The sequence below is a fragment of the Dendrobates tinctorius genome, unplaced genomic scaffold, assembly GCF_039654945.1.
Source record: "Dendrobates tinctorius isolate UK_male_01 unplaced genomic scaffold, ASM3965494v1 ptg000130l, whole genome shotgun sequence".
Classification (NCBI taxonomy): Eukaryota; Metazoa; Chordata; class Amphibia; order Anura; family Dendrobatidae; genus Dendrobates; species Dendrobates tinctorius.
The window spans coordinates 5281091-5296689 of record NW_027361798.1 but is presented as its reverse complement, the minus strand read 5'-3'; the positions used below and the strand labels follow the sequence as shown (position 1 = coordinate 5296689).

Genomic DNA, 15599 nt, shown 5'->3' with positions numbered 1-15599 from the left:
CCTCAGCAGACCTTTCTGTCTCCTGCGCTCCTCTCACTGACTGACTTTTCCAGAACCTTCTCTCAGCCTTTTCTATCTTTCACGTTCTGGTAAGCCCGCCCCCCATGATTTGACAGTTTCTTTAGCCAATGGATGATGATGTTATTATTATTATGCATTTCTATAGCGCCATTTATTCCATGGAGCTTTACATGTGAAAAGGGGAAATATAGACAAGTGTAATAAACATGTGTAAGACAAGGGACACACAAGTACATAAGGAGAGGGGACCCTGCCCGCGAGGACTCACAGTCTACAGGGAGGGTGAGGACACAGTAGTAGAGGGTAGAGCAGGTCATGCTGTGGTTCAGTAGACCGAGGATCATTGCCGGCTGTAGGCTTGTCGGAACAGGTGGGTCTTCAGGTTCTTCTTGAAGGTTTCAGTCCTATCCTCACAACTCTCCACTGCCCTCTAATGGTCAGACTTCACTATTACACTCTTCCTCTTTATCTCCAGCTGTTTTCCCATCTCTCACTATAACTGTCCACCTACAGTACACTACAGCCTTTGCCTTCCTACTGCAGCCAGGTCTGTCCATCAGTCCACCTTCCCTACACTGAGAGCCCCCATAATTTACAGGTGCATGTCTCCAGAAGCACGGGCTGGGCATAATGCACTGGCTACTACCATGTACTGGTCATTACAACGGCAGTTTGCAGTTTTCACTCCACAACGTCCACTGCTGCCTGTTTCTGGAAAACACCCATGGAGTCCAAATCATCACTACATCTGTAGATAAATTCCCAAAGGGTTATAATTTCCAAAATGGGGTCACTTGAGGAGGATTCTGCTTTTCTATCACTTAAAGTCTCTAGTCTAGGAAAATCTGCGCTCCAGGAAGCAAATAGCGCTCCGTCCCTCCCGAGCCTCTCCGTATAGCTAAGCAGTACTGTACATCCTTATCCACATACGGGGTATTTCTACATTCAGCAGAAATTTATGGGACAAATTCTGGGGCCATTTTTACCCATTTCCCAGTGTGAAAATGTAAAACTTGGGGCTAACACACAATCTAGGTGGTAAAAATGTAAATTATTTTTTCTTCACTGCCCAATAATATAAAAGTTTGTGACACACCTGTGGTGTCAACATAATCACTGCACCCTAGATGAATTAATTAAGAGGTTTAATTGGTAAAATGGGCTCTGTGCTACCCTGAACTGTATTGACATGCACCGCACACTGATATAATTCATCTCTGCAGTAGAGCAAGTAGATCTCATCTCCCTGCTCTGTGTCCTGTATATTGCAAGTCCCATTAAACCTGCAATCTAAAGAACAGCAGATGATGCCAGAAGCGCCAGAGCAGGAAGTCAGAGAGTCCTGGTGTGGAGACGTCATCACTCCACTCCCGAACTCCGATCTCCAGTTTGTGTGCCAGTGCTTTGCAGGTAAACTCGCCAAGATCCTGGAGAAGGTGAGTATATGATGTTTTTTTTATTTTCATTAAAGCGTATGGTGTGACTGTGGGGGCCCTCATACAGTGTGGGGGGCCCTCATACATTGCAGGAACTACTGTGGGGGCCCTGATGCAAAGTGTGAGGGCCCTCATACAGTGTGGGGGGCCCTCATACATTGCAGGAACTACTGTGGGGGCCTGATGCAAAGTGTGAGGGCCCTCATACAGTGTGGGGGGCCCTCATACATTGCAGGGACTACTGTGGGGGCCTGATGCAAAGTGTGAGGGCCCTCATACAGTGTGGGGGGCCCTCATACATTGCAGGGACTACTGTGGGGGCCTGATGCAAAGTGTGAGGGCCCTCATACAGTGTGGGGGGCCCTCATACATTGTAGGGACTACTGTGGGGGCCATGATGCAAAGTGTGAGGGCCCTCATACAGTGTGGGGGGCCCTCATACATTGCAGGGACTACTGTGGGGGCCTGATGCAAAGTGTGAGGGCCCTCATACAGTGTGGGGGGCCCTCATACATTGCAGGGACTACTGTGGGGGCCTGATGCAAAGTGTGAGGGCCCTCATACAGTGTGGGGGGCCCTCATACATTGCAGGGACTACTGTGGGGGCCTGATGCAAAGTGTGAGGGCCCTCATACAGTGTGGGGGGCCCTCATACATTGCAGGGACTACTGTGGGGGCCTGATGCAAAGTGTGAGGGCCCTCATACAGTGTGGGGAGCCCTCATACATTGTAGGGACTACTGTGGGGGCCCTCATACATTGCAGGGACTACTGTGGGGGCCCTGATGCAAAATGTGAGGGCCCTCATACAGTGTGGGGGGCCCTCATACATTGCAGGGACTACTGTGGGGGCCCTGATGCAAAGTGTGAGGGCCCTCATACAGTGTGGGGAGCCCTCATACATTGTAGGGACTACTGTGGGGGCCCTGATGCAAAGTGTGAGGGCCCTCATACAGTGTGGGGAGCCCTCATACATTGCAGGGACTACTGTGGGGGCCCTGATGCAAAATGTGAGGGCCCTCATACAGTGTGGGGGGCCCTCATACATTGCAGGGACTACTGTGGAGGCCTTGATGCAAAGTGTGAGGGCCCTCATACAGTGTGGGGGGCCCTCATACATTGCAGGGACTACTGTGGGGGCCCTGATGCAAAGTGTGAATGCCCTCATTCAGTGTGGGGGACCCTCATACATTGCAGGGACTACTGTGGGGGCCATGATGCAAAGTGTTAGGGCCCTCATACAGTGTGGGGGGCCCTCATACATTGTAGGGACTACTGTGGGGGCCCTGATGCAAAGTGTGAGGGCCCTCATACAGTGTGGGGAGCCCTCATACATTGTAGGGACTACTGTGGGGGCCCTGATGCAAAGTGTGAGGGCCCTCATACAGTGTGGGGAGCCCTCATACATTGTAGGGACTACTGTGGGGGCCCTGATGCAAAGTGTGAGGGCCCTCATACAGTGTGGGGAGCCCTCATACATTGTAGGGACTACTGTGGGGGCCCTCATACATTGCAGGGACTACTGTGGGGGCCCTGATGCAAAATGTGAGGGCCCTCATACAGTGTGGGGAGCCCTCATACATTGTAGGGACTACTGTGGGGGCCCTGATGCAAAGTGTGAGGGCCCTCATACAGTGTGGGGAGCCCTCATACATTGTAGGGACTACTGTGGGGGCCCTCATACATTGCAGGGACTACTGTGGGGGCCCTGATGCAAAATGTGAGGGCCCTCATACAGTGTGGGGGGCCCTCATACATTGCAGGGACTACTGTGGGGGCCCTGATGCAAAGTGTGAGGGCCCTCATACAGTGTGGGGAGCCCTCATACATTGTAGGGACTACTGTGGGGGCCCTCATACATTGCAGGGACTACTGTGGGGGCCCTGATGCAAAATGTGAGGGCCCTCATACAGTGTGGGCGGGGGCCCTCATACATTGCAGGGACTACTGTGGAGGCCCTGATGCAAAGTGTGAGGGCCCTCATACAGTGTGGGGGGCCCTCATACATTGCAGGGACTACTGTGGAGGCCCTGATGCAAAGTGTGAGGGCCCTCATACAGTGTGGGGGGCCCTCATACATTGCAGGGACTACTGTGGGGGCCCTGATGCAAAATGTGAGGGCCCTCATACAGTGTAGGGGGCCCTCATACATTGCAGGGACTACTGTGGGGGCCCTGATGCAAAATGTGAGGGCCCTCATACAGTGTGGGGGGCCCTCATACATTGCAGGGACTACTGTGGAGGCCCTGATGCAAAGTGTGAGGGCCCTCATACAGTGTGGGGGGCCCTCATACATTGCAGGGACTACTGTTGGGGCCCTGATGCAAAGTGTGAGGGCCCTCATACAGTGTGGGGGGCCCTCATACATTGTAGGGACTACTGTGGAGGCCATGATGCAAAGTGTTAGGGCCCTCATACAGTGTGGGGGGCCCTCATACATTGTTGGGACTACTGTGGGGGCCCTGATGCAAAGTGTGAGGGCCCACATACAGTGTGGGGTGCCCTCATACATTGTAGGGACTACTGTGGGGGCCCTGATGCAAAGTGTGAGGGCCCACATACAGTGTGGGGGGCCCTCATACATTGTAGGGACTACTGTGGGGGCCCTGATGCAAAGTGTGAGGGCCCTTATACAGTGTGGGGAGCCCTCATACATTGTAGGGACTACTGTGGGGGCCTGATGCAAAGTGTGAATGCCCTCATACAGTGTGGGGGGCCCTCATACATTGCAGGGACTACTGTGGGGGCCCTGATGCAAAGTGTGAGGGCCCTCATTCAGTGTGGGGAGCCCTCATACATTGTAGGGACTACTGTGGGGGCCCTGATGCAAAGTGTGAGGGCCCTCATACAGTGTGGGGGGCCCTCATACATTGCAGGGACTACTGTGGGGGCCCTGATGCAAAGTGTGAATTCCCTCATACAGTGTGGGGGGCCCTCATACATTGCAGGGACTACTGTTGGGGCCCTGATGCAAAGTGTGAGGGCCCTCATACAGTGTGGGGAGCCCTCATACATTGTAGGGACTACTGTGGGGGCCCTGTTGCAAAGTGTGAGGGCCCTCATACAGTGTGGGGGGCCCTCATACATTGCAGGGACTACTGTGGGGGCCCTGTTGCAAAGTGTGAGGGCCAACATACAGTGTGGGGAGCCCTCATACATTGCAGGGACTACTGTGGGGGCCCTGATGCAAAGTGTGAGGGCCCTCATACAGTGTGGGGGGCCCTCATACATTGCAGGGACTACTGTGGGGGCCCTGATGCAAAATGTGAGGGCCCTCATACAGTGTGGGGGGCCCTCATACATTGCAGGGACTACTGTTGGGGCCCTGATGCAAAGTGTGAGGGCCCTCATACAATGTGGGGGGGTCCTCATACATTGCAGGGACTACTGTGGGGGCCTGATGCAAAGTGTGAGGGCCCTCATACAGTGTGGGGGGCCCTCATACATTGCAGGGACTACTGTGGGGGCCCTGATGCAAAGTGTGAGGGCCCTCATACAGTGTGGGGGGCCCTCATACATTGCAGGGACTACTGTGGGGGCCCTGATGCAAAGTGTGAGGGCCCTCATACAGTGTGGGGGGCCCTCATACATTGCAGGGACTACTGTGGGGGCCCTGATGCAAAGTGTGAGGGCCCTCATACAGTGTGGGGGGGCCCTCATACATTGCAGGGACTACTGTGGGGGCCCTGATGCAAAATGTGAGGACCCTCATACAGTGTGGGGGGCCCTCATACATTGCAGGGACTACTGTGGGGGCCATGATGCAAAGTGTGAGGGCCCTCATACAGTGTGGGGGGGCCCTCATACATTGTAGGGACTACTGTGGGGGCCCTGATGCAAAGTGTGAGGGCCCTCATACAGTGTGGGGGGCCCTCATACATTGTAGGGACTACTGTGGGGGCCCTGATGCAAAGTGTGAGGGCCCTCATACAGTGTGGGGGGCCCTCATACATTGCAGGGACTACTGTGGGGGCCCAGATGCAAAGTGTGAGGGCCCTCATACAGTGTGGGGGGGTTCCTCATACATTGCAGGGACTACTGTTGGGGCCCTGATGCAAAGTGTGAGGGCCCTCATACAGTGTGGGGGGGCCCTCATACATTGCAGGGACTACTGTTAGGGCCCTGATGCAAAGTGTGAGGGCCCTCATACAGTGTGGGGAGCCCTCATGCATTGTAGGGACTACTGTTGGGGCCCTGATGCAAAGTGTGAGGGCCCTCATACAGTGTGGGGGGCCCTCATGCATTGTAGGGACTACTGTTGGGGCCCTGATGCAAAGTGTGAGGGCCCTCATACAGTGTGGGGGGCCCTCATACATTGTAGGGACTACTGTTGGGGCCCTGATGCAAAGTGTGAGGGCCCTCATACAGTGTGGGGGGCCCTCATACATTGCAGGGACTACTGTGGGGGCCTGATGCAAAGTGTGAGGGCCTTCATACAGTGTGGGGGGCCCTCATACATTGTAGGGACTACTGTGGGGGCCCTGATGCAAAGTGTGCGGGCCCTCATACAAAGTGTGAGGGCCCTCATACAATGTAAAGACTACTGTGGGGGACCCTGATACATTGTAGGGACTACTGTGGGGGTCTAATACAGTTTCTAGGGCCCTTCATGCATTGTAGGGACCACTGTGAAGGGCTCTCATAAAGTGTGGTGGCCCTTACACAGTTTGGGAGATAATGTGGGAGTCATTATATACAGTGGTGTCAAAAGTGTTCACCCCCTTCCTGATTTCCTATTCTTTTACATGTTTGTCACTTAAATGTTTCATTTCACCAAACAAATGTAAATATAAGACTAAGATAAGACAAGTAATCACAAGATGCCGTTTATAAATGAAGGTCTTTATAATTAGGGGAAAAAGAAATCCAAACCTCCAGGACCCTGTGTGAGAAAGTGATTGCCCCTAAACCTAATGACTGGTTGTGCCGCCCTTAGCAGCAACAACTATAATTGTTTGCAATAACTGGCAATGAGTCTTTTACATCGCGCCGGAGGAACTTTGGCCGCTCAACTGTGCAGAATTGTTGTATTTCAGCCACATTGGAGGTTTCCGAGCATGAACTGCCTTGTTAAGGTCATGCCACAGCTTCTCAATCAGAAGGTCAGGACTTTGACTAGGCAACTCCAAATTCTTAATCTGATATGTTGCGCATTTCAAAGTGGATACTTTGTGAATGTGAAGCATAATGATAATGTGTTCTGTGCTACAGGAGAACTCAGCCACATCACACTGCAGGGTGAGGACCACCTCAAAGGAACCAGCATAAGTGCTAAGGGTGATGGGAGCAGGCACGGGGATCATGAAGCAGGTGGTCGCCTGTAGCTGACCAGTGTCTCGATTTACAGTGACAGGGCTGGTGGTAGCTACCCCATGATTGGCATTGCTCCTGAGATAACAGTGAAAGCGGGGAAGGTCTTATCCCCAGCCGGTCTGCGGTATGGGAAAGTATGTCAAAGTGTGCGCAGCAGAGCACTTTCGGTTACTATCGGAGTTCCTTCCAGTGCTGTCACTCCGGCTCCATGGTTCCAAGTTCCACATAACACTTCGGAGTCACAGTCTTTTTCAAACAGTTCAACTTTACTTATCAAAAGGGCACTCATCATCTTGACAGCACAGTTCACACAGAGACACGTATTCTACACTCTCCCTGCCTTCCAGGCAGATTCTATTCTTTCTGTAATCTCTCTTTTCTCCCGGCGTTCACGGCTGTACTTCTAGTCAGACTCTGTTCTGTCCGTGCCTTCCTTTCCCCTGCCATCCGGGCAGTCTCTTTGGACAGTCCGTATCCCATCTGTGCCTTCCATGTAACCATCTCCCTGTCAGCCCCTCGTCCGATTTCAATTGAGAAAGGTGCCGGGAACACCATCTCAGCTGCTCCCGCCCTGGTCTTAGACCCCGAATCCTTCCTGGGCATGGTCCTGTTGAGCTGGTGACCAACTGCACTATTCTTCTCTTGGGGCCCCTTACTGCCGTAGCAGACTTATCCCCACAGCCAGTTCCTGTCTGCTCCAGTGAGCAGGCTGCCCGAGCATCTCCCTCTAATCAGGAAGTGCCTGTCCTATACCTCCCAGCTCTGTGCTGCTCTGCTCTGTGGCCCCTCCCATTTGCTTAACCCCTATGCTGCCTGTATCTAACTAATACGCCTATCTATTCTCTCATGTGCCCACCTCTATTGTAACCCTGCTATTACTCTATGCTAACTTCTATCCCTAATCCTAAACATATACACAGTACATGGCAGATACATGACATCACAGTACATGAACATTACATTTCACGTTAATGAACAATTAGGTGCCGCATGTACTTGTGCGAACAGCGTCCAGGGGAGAGGAGGCATGTGAGGTTCCTCGCCACCTCCTTACATCAGGACGATAGGAAAGAGGTACCCATAGCCTGTCAGGGAGGTGGGAAAGTTGTACCCCGAGTATGTCAGGATGGTGGGAAGGAGGAAGGAGCATCCCACAACCAGTCAGAGTGATTGGCAAGCAGGGTCCCCAGTCGGTGAAGGTGGTGGGCAGGTGTGTCCCACAAACTGACAGAGTGGAAGGAATGTAATAGTCACAGTCGGTCTGAAAAGTTGGGTACGCAGCCTGTCAGACAAATAGGAAAATGTTTTTATACCTCGAGAAGGCAGCCTATCTAGGCGCTGTCACCCACCGTGCCTTCTGGACCCAGCGGGATAACAGGACTGGTAACTGACCCAGGGCAGATCCCGGACGGTGCCTGTGAGGTTGGGGCCTTAGCATTACCTCTGGCTACCTGTCTGGTGGCACCGAGTAACCCCTCGGGGAAGCCCATCTCTGAATCTCAGGAGGAGAGGGTATTGCGGGATCCAGGAAGGCTGGGCCATAAGGTAGGCTTGTGGAGCGATCTGTAAATCATCCCCCCACGCTACCTCAAAAAGGAGGAGGTGTCATAGAAAGTATTACGTTTTCTCAAGCTCCTAGTGAGGGGACACTCACCCCCTTTCCTTCCTCCCCTCTCATACAGAATTGCAGTAGGGAAAAAGAGCTGACGTCCTAAGTCTTTTAGAAATAGACTGGAATAGTCGGAAATTAGGTCTGGTATAGAACCCTGCAGTGCCAAGAGGATGTCTACTGTGAGCGAGGCGAGTTATAGGTTGGACAGGTCATTAAGACAAGAGAGACCTTTTAAGTTTTGAAAGGAAGTGAAGCGAATATCTGACACCTTTTAGATATAGCTTCCTTCCATCAAAACATCCACAATAGACAGTTTGGCACCAGCGGCAATTATGAATATTGGGGCTTGTATAGATCTGATATCGATCTCTGGTTTTCTATGACTTAGCTTGGTCTTGTTTTCCTCCTCGGTGACCCATTCATAACAGAGGTGCCTTTGAAATATATACTGTAAATTAGATTTTATATATATATATATATATATATATATATATATATATATATTTATAGACGAGCTGTAGAGCCCGGCGCTGCACGGGCATAGTAACTAACTGTGGTTAGATATAGCAAATTATAATTATCCTCCATCCCATAGTCCTGTGCCCATATACCCATCATACATATCCTCCACCCCATAGTCCCATGCCCATATACCCGTCATACACATCCTTCATCTCATAGTCCCATGCCCATATACCCATAACACATATCCACCATCCCATAGTCCCGTGCCCATATACCCATCATACATATCCTCCACCCCATAGTCCCGTGCCCATATACCCATCATACATATCCTCCACCCCATAGTCCCATGCCCATATACCCGTCATACACATCCTTCATCTCATAGTCCCATGCCCATATACCCATAACACATATCCACCATCCCATAGTCCAGTGCTCATCATACATATCCGCCATTTAAGTTTTGAAAGGAAGTGAAGCGAATATCTGACACCTTTTAGATATAGCTTCCTTCCATCAAAACATCCACAATAGACAGTTTGGCACCAGCGGCAATTATGAATATTGGGGCTTGTATAGATCTGATATCGATCTCTGGTTTTCTATGACTTAGCTTGGTCTTGTTTTCCTCCTCGGTGACCCATTCATAACAGAGGTGCCTTTGAAATATATACTGTAAATTAGATTTTATATATATATATATTTATACACTAGCTGAAGAGCCCGGCGCTGCCCGGGCATAGTAACTAACTGTGGTTAGATATAGCAAATTATAATTATCCTCCATCCCATAGTCCTGTGCCCATATACCCATAATACATATCCATCATCCCATAGTCCTGTGCCCATATACCCATCATACACATCCTCCATCCCATAGTCCCATGCCCATATACCCATCATACATATCCTCCATCCCATAGTCCCATGCCCATATACCCATCATACACATCCTCCATCCCATAGTCCCATGCCCATATACCCATCATACATATCCTCCATCCCATAGGCCCGTGCCCATATACCCATCACACATCCTTCATCTCATAGTCCCATGCCCATATACCCATCATACATATCCTCCATCCCATAGTCCCGTGCCCATATACCCATCATACATCCTCCATCCCATAGTCCCGTGCCCATATACCCATCACACATCCTCCATCCCATAGTCCCGTGCCCATATACCCATCATACATATCCTCCATCCCATAGTCCCGTGCCCATATACCCATCATACACATCCTCCATCCCATAGTCCCGTGCCCATATACCCATCATACATATCCTCCATCCCATAGTCCCGTGCCCATATACCCATCATACATCCTCCATCCCATAGTCCCGTGCCCATATACCCATCACACATCCTCCATCCCATAGTCACCCATTATGACATCATAATGAGCGGCGGGGCTTGCAACCTATGATGACATCAGCGTCGCCATGGCAACCATTGTGACATCATAATGAGGGGCGGGGCTTGATACGCACACACTTTTTCCCCAATATGTAGATAGGAGCAAAATTGTTTGGTGAATTGGAACGCGCAGGGTTAAAATTTCGCCTCACAACATAGCTTAGGACGCTCTCGGGGTCCAGACGTGTGACTGTGCCAAATTTTGTGGCTGTAGCTGCGATGGTGCGGATGCCAATCCCAGACATACACACACACATACATACATACATACATACATACAAAAATATTCAGGATTGAGAGTCCTCAGTGGTTGATACCTTTTAATGGCTAACTGAAAAGATGGTAATACATTGCAAGCTTTCGAGATTACTCAGGTCTCTTCATCAGGCTAGACTAATACAAAATCTGAAGTCACATATTTATGCACAATACAGCCTAGAAAAAATGCAATAGATAAGACAAGTGACGTGAAGCAGAACTATCAATATGGGAGAGGGAGAAACATAAATATAAACATTGGACCAGTTCATAGATAAGGAGTCTGGATGTTTTATGGTCCTCTGATTGGGGTCTAGTTCTGTGTTGCCCCGCAAGGTTTTAAAAGGAAATTCCTTAATTGATGTAAAAAGACATAAATCCATGCGACACATTCATTCCAGCACTGAGAGTGTCAAAGTTCGTCATAAATTTGTACTCCCAAACTCGTCTCTCTCTCTGAGATGTGAAGTTACCTTTCAATACCAGTAATTTCATATCCATGCTGCTGTGATCAGGGATACAGAAATGTTTTGCCACAGGTAGATCCATTCTTTTTTCTCTTATTGTGTGACGATGAGCATTCATCCTTGTTCTAAGCTTTTGCCCTGTCTCCCCCACATACAGACCCCCAGTTGGACATTTAGTACAAATAATTAAGTACACCCCATTAGATGTAATGCAGGTGAAAGTACCTGGGATCTTGTAGTCCTGATGTGAGTTGGGGATCTTTATCTTGTCCGTGGTCATTATAAATGGACAGGTTTTACATTTTTTCTGGTTGCAAGGAAAGGTTCCTGCAGCTGTTGGAGAGGACAGGGAGCTTCTGACAATGATGCTTCTTAAATTTGGGGGCTGCCTAAAACACAGCAGTGGGGGGTCTGGAAAAATGGATTTTAATCGGGCATCTTTTTGTAGTAAAGGTTGTAATTTCCGTGCAGCTCCCCTTAGCACCTCCAGATTTGGGTTGTAGGTGACTACTAGAGGCACTCGGTTATTTTCTTCTTTAGCTTTGTAATGTAGCAGGTGATTCCTTGACAATCTGGTGGCTCTTGTAATTTGGTTTTCAATTGTTCTTGGATGGTAACCCTGATTCAAAAAGGTCTTTTTGAGGCGACCAAGGTGTTTGTCTCTATCGCCTCAAAAAGACCTTTTTGAATCAGGGTTACCATCCAAGAACAATTGAAAACCAGACTACAAGAGCCACCAGATTGTCAAGGAATCACCTGCTACATTACAAAGCTAAAGAAGAAAATAACCGAGTGCCTCTAGTAGTCACCTACAACCCAAATCTGGAGGTGCTAAGGGGAGCTGCACGGAAATTACAACCTTTACTACAAAAAGATGCCCGATTAAAATCCATTTTTCCAGACCCCCCACTTCTGTGTTTTAGGCAGCCCCCAAATTTAAGAAGCATCATTGTCAGAAGCTCCCTGTCCTCTCCAACAGCTGGAGGAACCTTTCCTTGCAACCAGAAAAAATGTAAAACCTGTCCATTTATAATGACCACGGACAAGATAAAGATCCCCAACTCACATCAGGACTACAAGATCCCAGGTACTTTCACCTGCATTACATCTAATGGGGTGTACTTAATTATTTGTACTAAATGTCCAACTGGGGGTCTGTATGTGGGGGAGACAGGGCAAAAGCTTAGAACAAGGATGAATGCTCATCGTCACACAATAAGAGAAAAAAGAATGGATCTACCTGTGGCAAAACATTTCTGTATCCCTGATCACAGCAGCATGGATATGAAATTACTGGTATTGAAAGGTAACTTCACATCTCAGAGAGAGAGACGAGTTTGGGAGTACAAATTTATGACGAACTTTGACACTCTCAGTGCTGGAATGAATGTGTCGCATGGATTTATGTCTTTTTACATCAATTAAGGAATTTCCTTTTAAAACCTTGCGGGGCAACACAGAACTAGACCCCAATCAGAGGACCATAAAACATCCAGACTCCTTATCTATGAACTGGTCCAATGTTTATATTTATGTTTCTCCCTCTCCCATATTGATAGTTCTGCTTCACGTCACTTGTCTTATCTATTGCATTTTTTCTAGGCTGTATTGTGCATAAATATGTGACTTCAGATTTTGTATTAGTCTAGCCTGATGAAGAGACCTGAGTAGTCTCGAAAGCTTGCAATGTATTACCATCTTTTTAGTTAGCCATTAAAAGGTATCAACTACTGAGGACTCTCAATCCTGAATATTTTTCTATCCACTGGCTAACACGGTACAAAGATATACATCTTTCCTGTACATACATACATACACACTTTGAGCTTTATATATTAGATTATCCCTGGTGGTGTTGGGTAATTATGGGTTCATATTTCTATATATTACTCTGGTATGTTAAGGGGCTTTATATTCATCTGTTATCCCTGGTGGTCTGGGGATATGATGAGGTTCTCCATTAATGATGGGGTTTATATATGGGGGTGCTGATTGGGTAATATTGATATTCATTATTGCTCCTATATCACTTACATCTTTTACACAGCTCTCATTTGGTTGGGATTTGTCTTAGATCAGGTGTCCCACAACTGTCTTTCCCTGGGGCCTTCTGCAGACCTCGATGTGCCCTACTTGGTTGTCACCTCCTCTTTGTCACCTCCTGGTTGTCACCTCCTGGCTGTCACCTCTTCGTTGTCACCTTCTGGTTGTCACCTCCTGGCTGTCACCATCTGTTTGTCACCTCCTGGCTGTCACCTTCTGGTTGTCACCTCCTGGCTGTCACCTTCTGGTTGTCACCTCCTGGCTGTCACCTTCTGGTTTTCACCTCCTCATTGTCACCGTCTGGTTGTCACCTCCTGGCTGTCACCTCTTCATTGTTAACTTCTGGCTGTCACCTCCTGGTTGTCACCTCCTCATTGTCACGTCTGGTTGTCACCTCCTGGCTGTCACCTCTTCATTGTTACCTTCTGGTTGTCACCTCCTCATTGTCACGTCTGGTTATCACCTCCTGGTTGTCACCTGCTCATTGTCACCATCTGGTTGTCACCTGCTCATTGTCACCGTCTGGTTGTCACCTCCTGGTTGTCACCTTCTGGCTGTCACCTCTTCATTGTCACCTTCTGGTTTTCACCTCCTCGTTGTCATCTCCTGACTGTCACCTCCTGGTTGTCACCTTCTGGCTGTCACCTCTTCATTGTTACCTTCTGGCTGTCACCTCCTCATTGTCACGTCTGGTTGTCACCTCCTGGTTGTCACCTTCTGGCTGTCACCTCCTGGTTGTCACCTTCTGGCTGTCACCTCCTCGTTGTCACCTCCTGGTTGTCACCTTCTGGCTGTCACCTCTTCATTGTCACCTCCTGGTTGTCAGGGGCATTGACTTGCTGGTTTTTGTCTTTAGGGGAGGAGGCTGAGCTCTGCCAGGAGAAAATGGACGCCTTACGTGTGCGCTACATCATCATAGCTCAGAGCGCTGGTGACATCCTGCAGCGACTGGAGCAGACCATAGAGGCCACAGCCCATCTACACCCATCCCAGGAAGATGTCTCTCTATGGCTTGGACGTATGGAGAAGCTGGTGTCCTCCAGAACAACAGAAGGTGGAGAAGAAAAGAGGCTGACTGCCAGCGACACCGAAAAGGTGAGAACATTGGGAAGCTACTCACTCATAGCGCGGTGACCCCCTCCTTCTCTCGTCAGGGCAGTGTCCCTCATTCTCCCGTCAGGGCAGTTTCCCCCCCTCTCCCGTGAGGGCAGTGTCCCCCCCTTCTCCCGTGAGTGCAGTGTCCCCCCCCCTCTCCCGTGAGTGCAGTGTCCCCCCCTCTCCCGTGAGGGCAGTGTCCCCCCCTCTCCCGTGAGTGCAGTGTCCCCCCCTCTCCCGTGAGTGCAGTGTCCCCCCCCTCCCGTGAGTGCAGTGTCCCCCCCCTCCCGTGAGTGCAGTGTCCCCCCTCCCGTGAGTGCAGTGTCCCCCCGTGAGTGCAGTGTCCCCCCTCCCGTGAGTCCAGTGTCCCCCCTCCCGTGAATGCAGTGTCCTCCTTCCTGTGAGTGCAGTGTACCCTCTCCCGTGAGTGCAGTGTCCCCCTCCCATCAGTGCAGTGTCCCCCCTCATATCAGTTCAGTGTCCCCCTCCCATCAGTGCAGTGACACCCTGTATCTTTATTGCACAGCTGGAGCAGGTCATTCGGACAGAGCTCACTCACCTTGTGGTCACAGAGAGACATCTGGCGGAGGTCGCCCGGGTCACTCTGGATGCAGACACCATCCAGGCCCAGATGAGGGAGCACAAGGTCAGTAACTCTGCTTTCTTCTGCATCTGGTTCTGGAGCCTGTGGCTCTTCCCTGTGATAGATGTGATGTAAGGTTTCTGATCCTTTTAGCTGCTGGCGGTGGATGTTATGCAGCATCGGGGGATCGTGGAGCGACTGCTGTGCATCTCAGATGTCCTGGTGACATTATGTCCTAAGTGCACTGAGGAGCAACTGGAGGTGAGAGCAGTACAGGTGAAAAACTGGGGTCCATTAATATTTCTGTACATTGAGGAGCAACAGGCAGCAATGTGAAGTTACTCATACTGTGTCCTGGGTGCTGAGAAATAATTGTAGATAGATGTAGCAAGGACAAGATCTGGGGGAAGTTACTGATACTCTGTCCTGAGTGCTGAGGAGTAGCTGCAGGTGAGCGGTGACTAGGACCAGAGCTGGGGGCAGTTACTGATATTCTGTCCTGAGTGCTGAGGAGTAGCTGCAGGTGAGCGGTGACTAGGACAAGAGCTGGGAGCAGTTACTGACACTCTGTACTGAGTACTGAGGAGTAAATGCAGGTGAGCAGTTACTAGGACAAGAGCTGGGGGCAGTTACTGACACTCTGTCCTGAGTGTTGAGGAGTAGCTGCAGGTGAGCGGTGACAGGACAAGAGCTGGGTGTAGTTACTGATACTCTGTCCTGAGTGCTGAAAGTAAATGCAGGTGAGCGGTTACTAGGACAAGAGCTGGGGCAGTTACTGATACTCTGTCCTGAGAACTGAGGAGTAGCTGCAGGTGAGCGGTGACTAGGACCAGAGCTGAGGGAAGTTACTGATACTCTGTCCTGAGTGCTGAGGAGTAGCT

General features: G+C 50.1%; 1 protein-coding gene across 1 annotated transcript in view; it reads left to right on the top strand.

Annotated features, from left to right (window-relative positions):
• LOC141047949 (microtubule-actin cross-linking factor 1, isoforms 6/7-like) overlaps positions 1-15599 on the top strand; it is a 277881-nt gene that overhangs the window by 142573 nt on the left and 119709 nt on the right. Inside the window, exons 8-10 of the mRNA XM_073543327.1 lie at positions 13897-14135; positions 14662-14781; positions 14872-14979. Coding sequence (XP_073399428.1) covers positions 13897-14135; positions 14662-14781; positions 14872-14979 — 467 coding nt within the window. The remainder of the gene's footprint in view (positions 1-13896; positions 14136-14661; positions 14782-14871; positions 14980-15599) is intronic.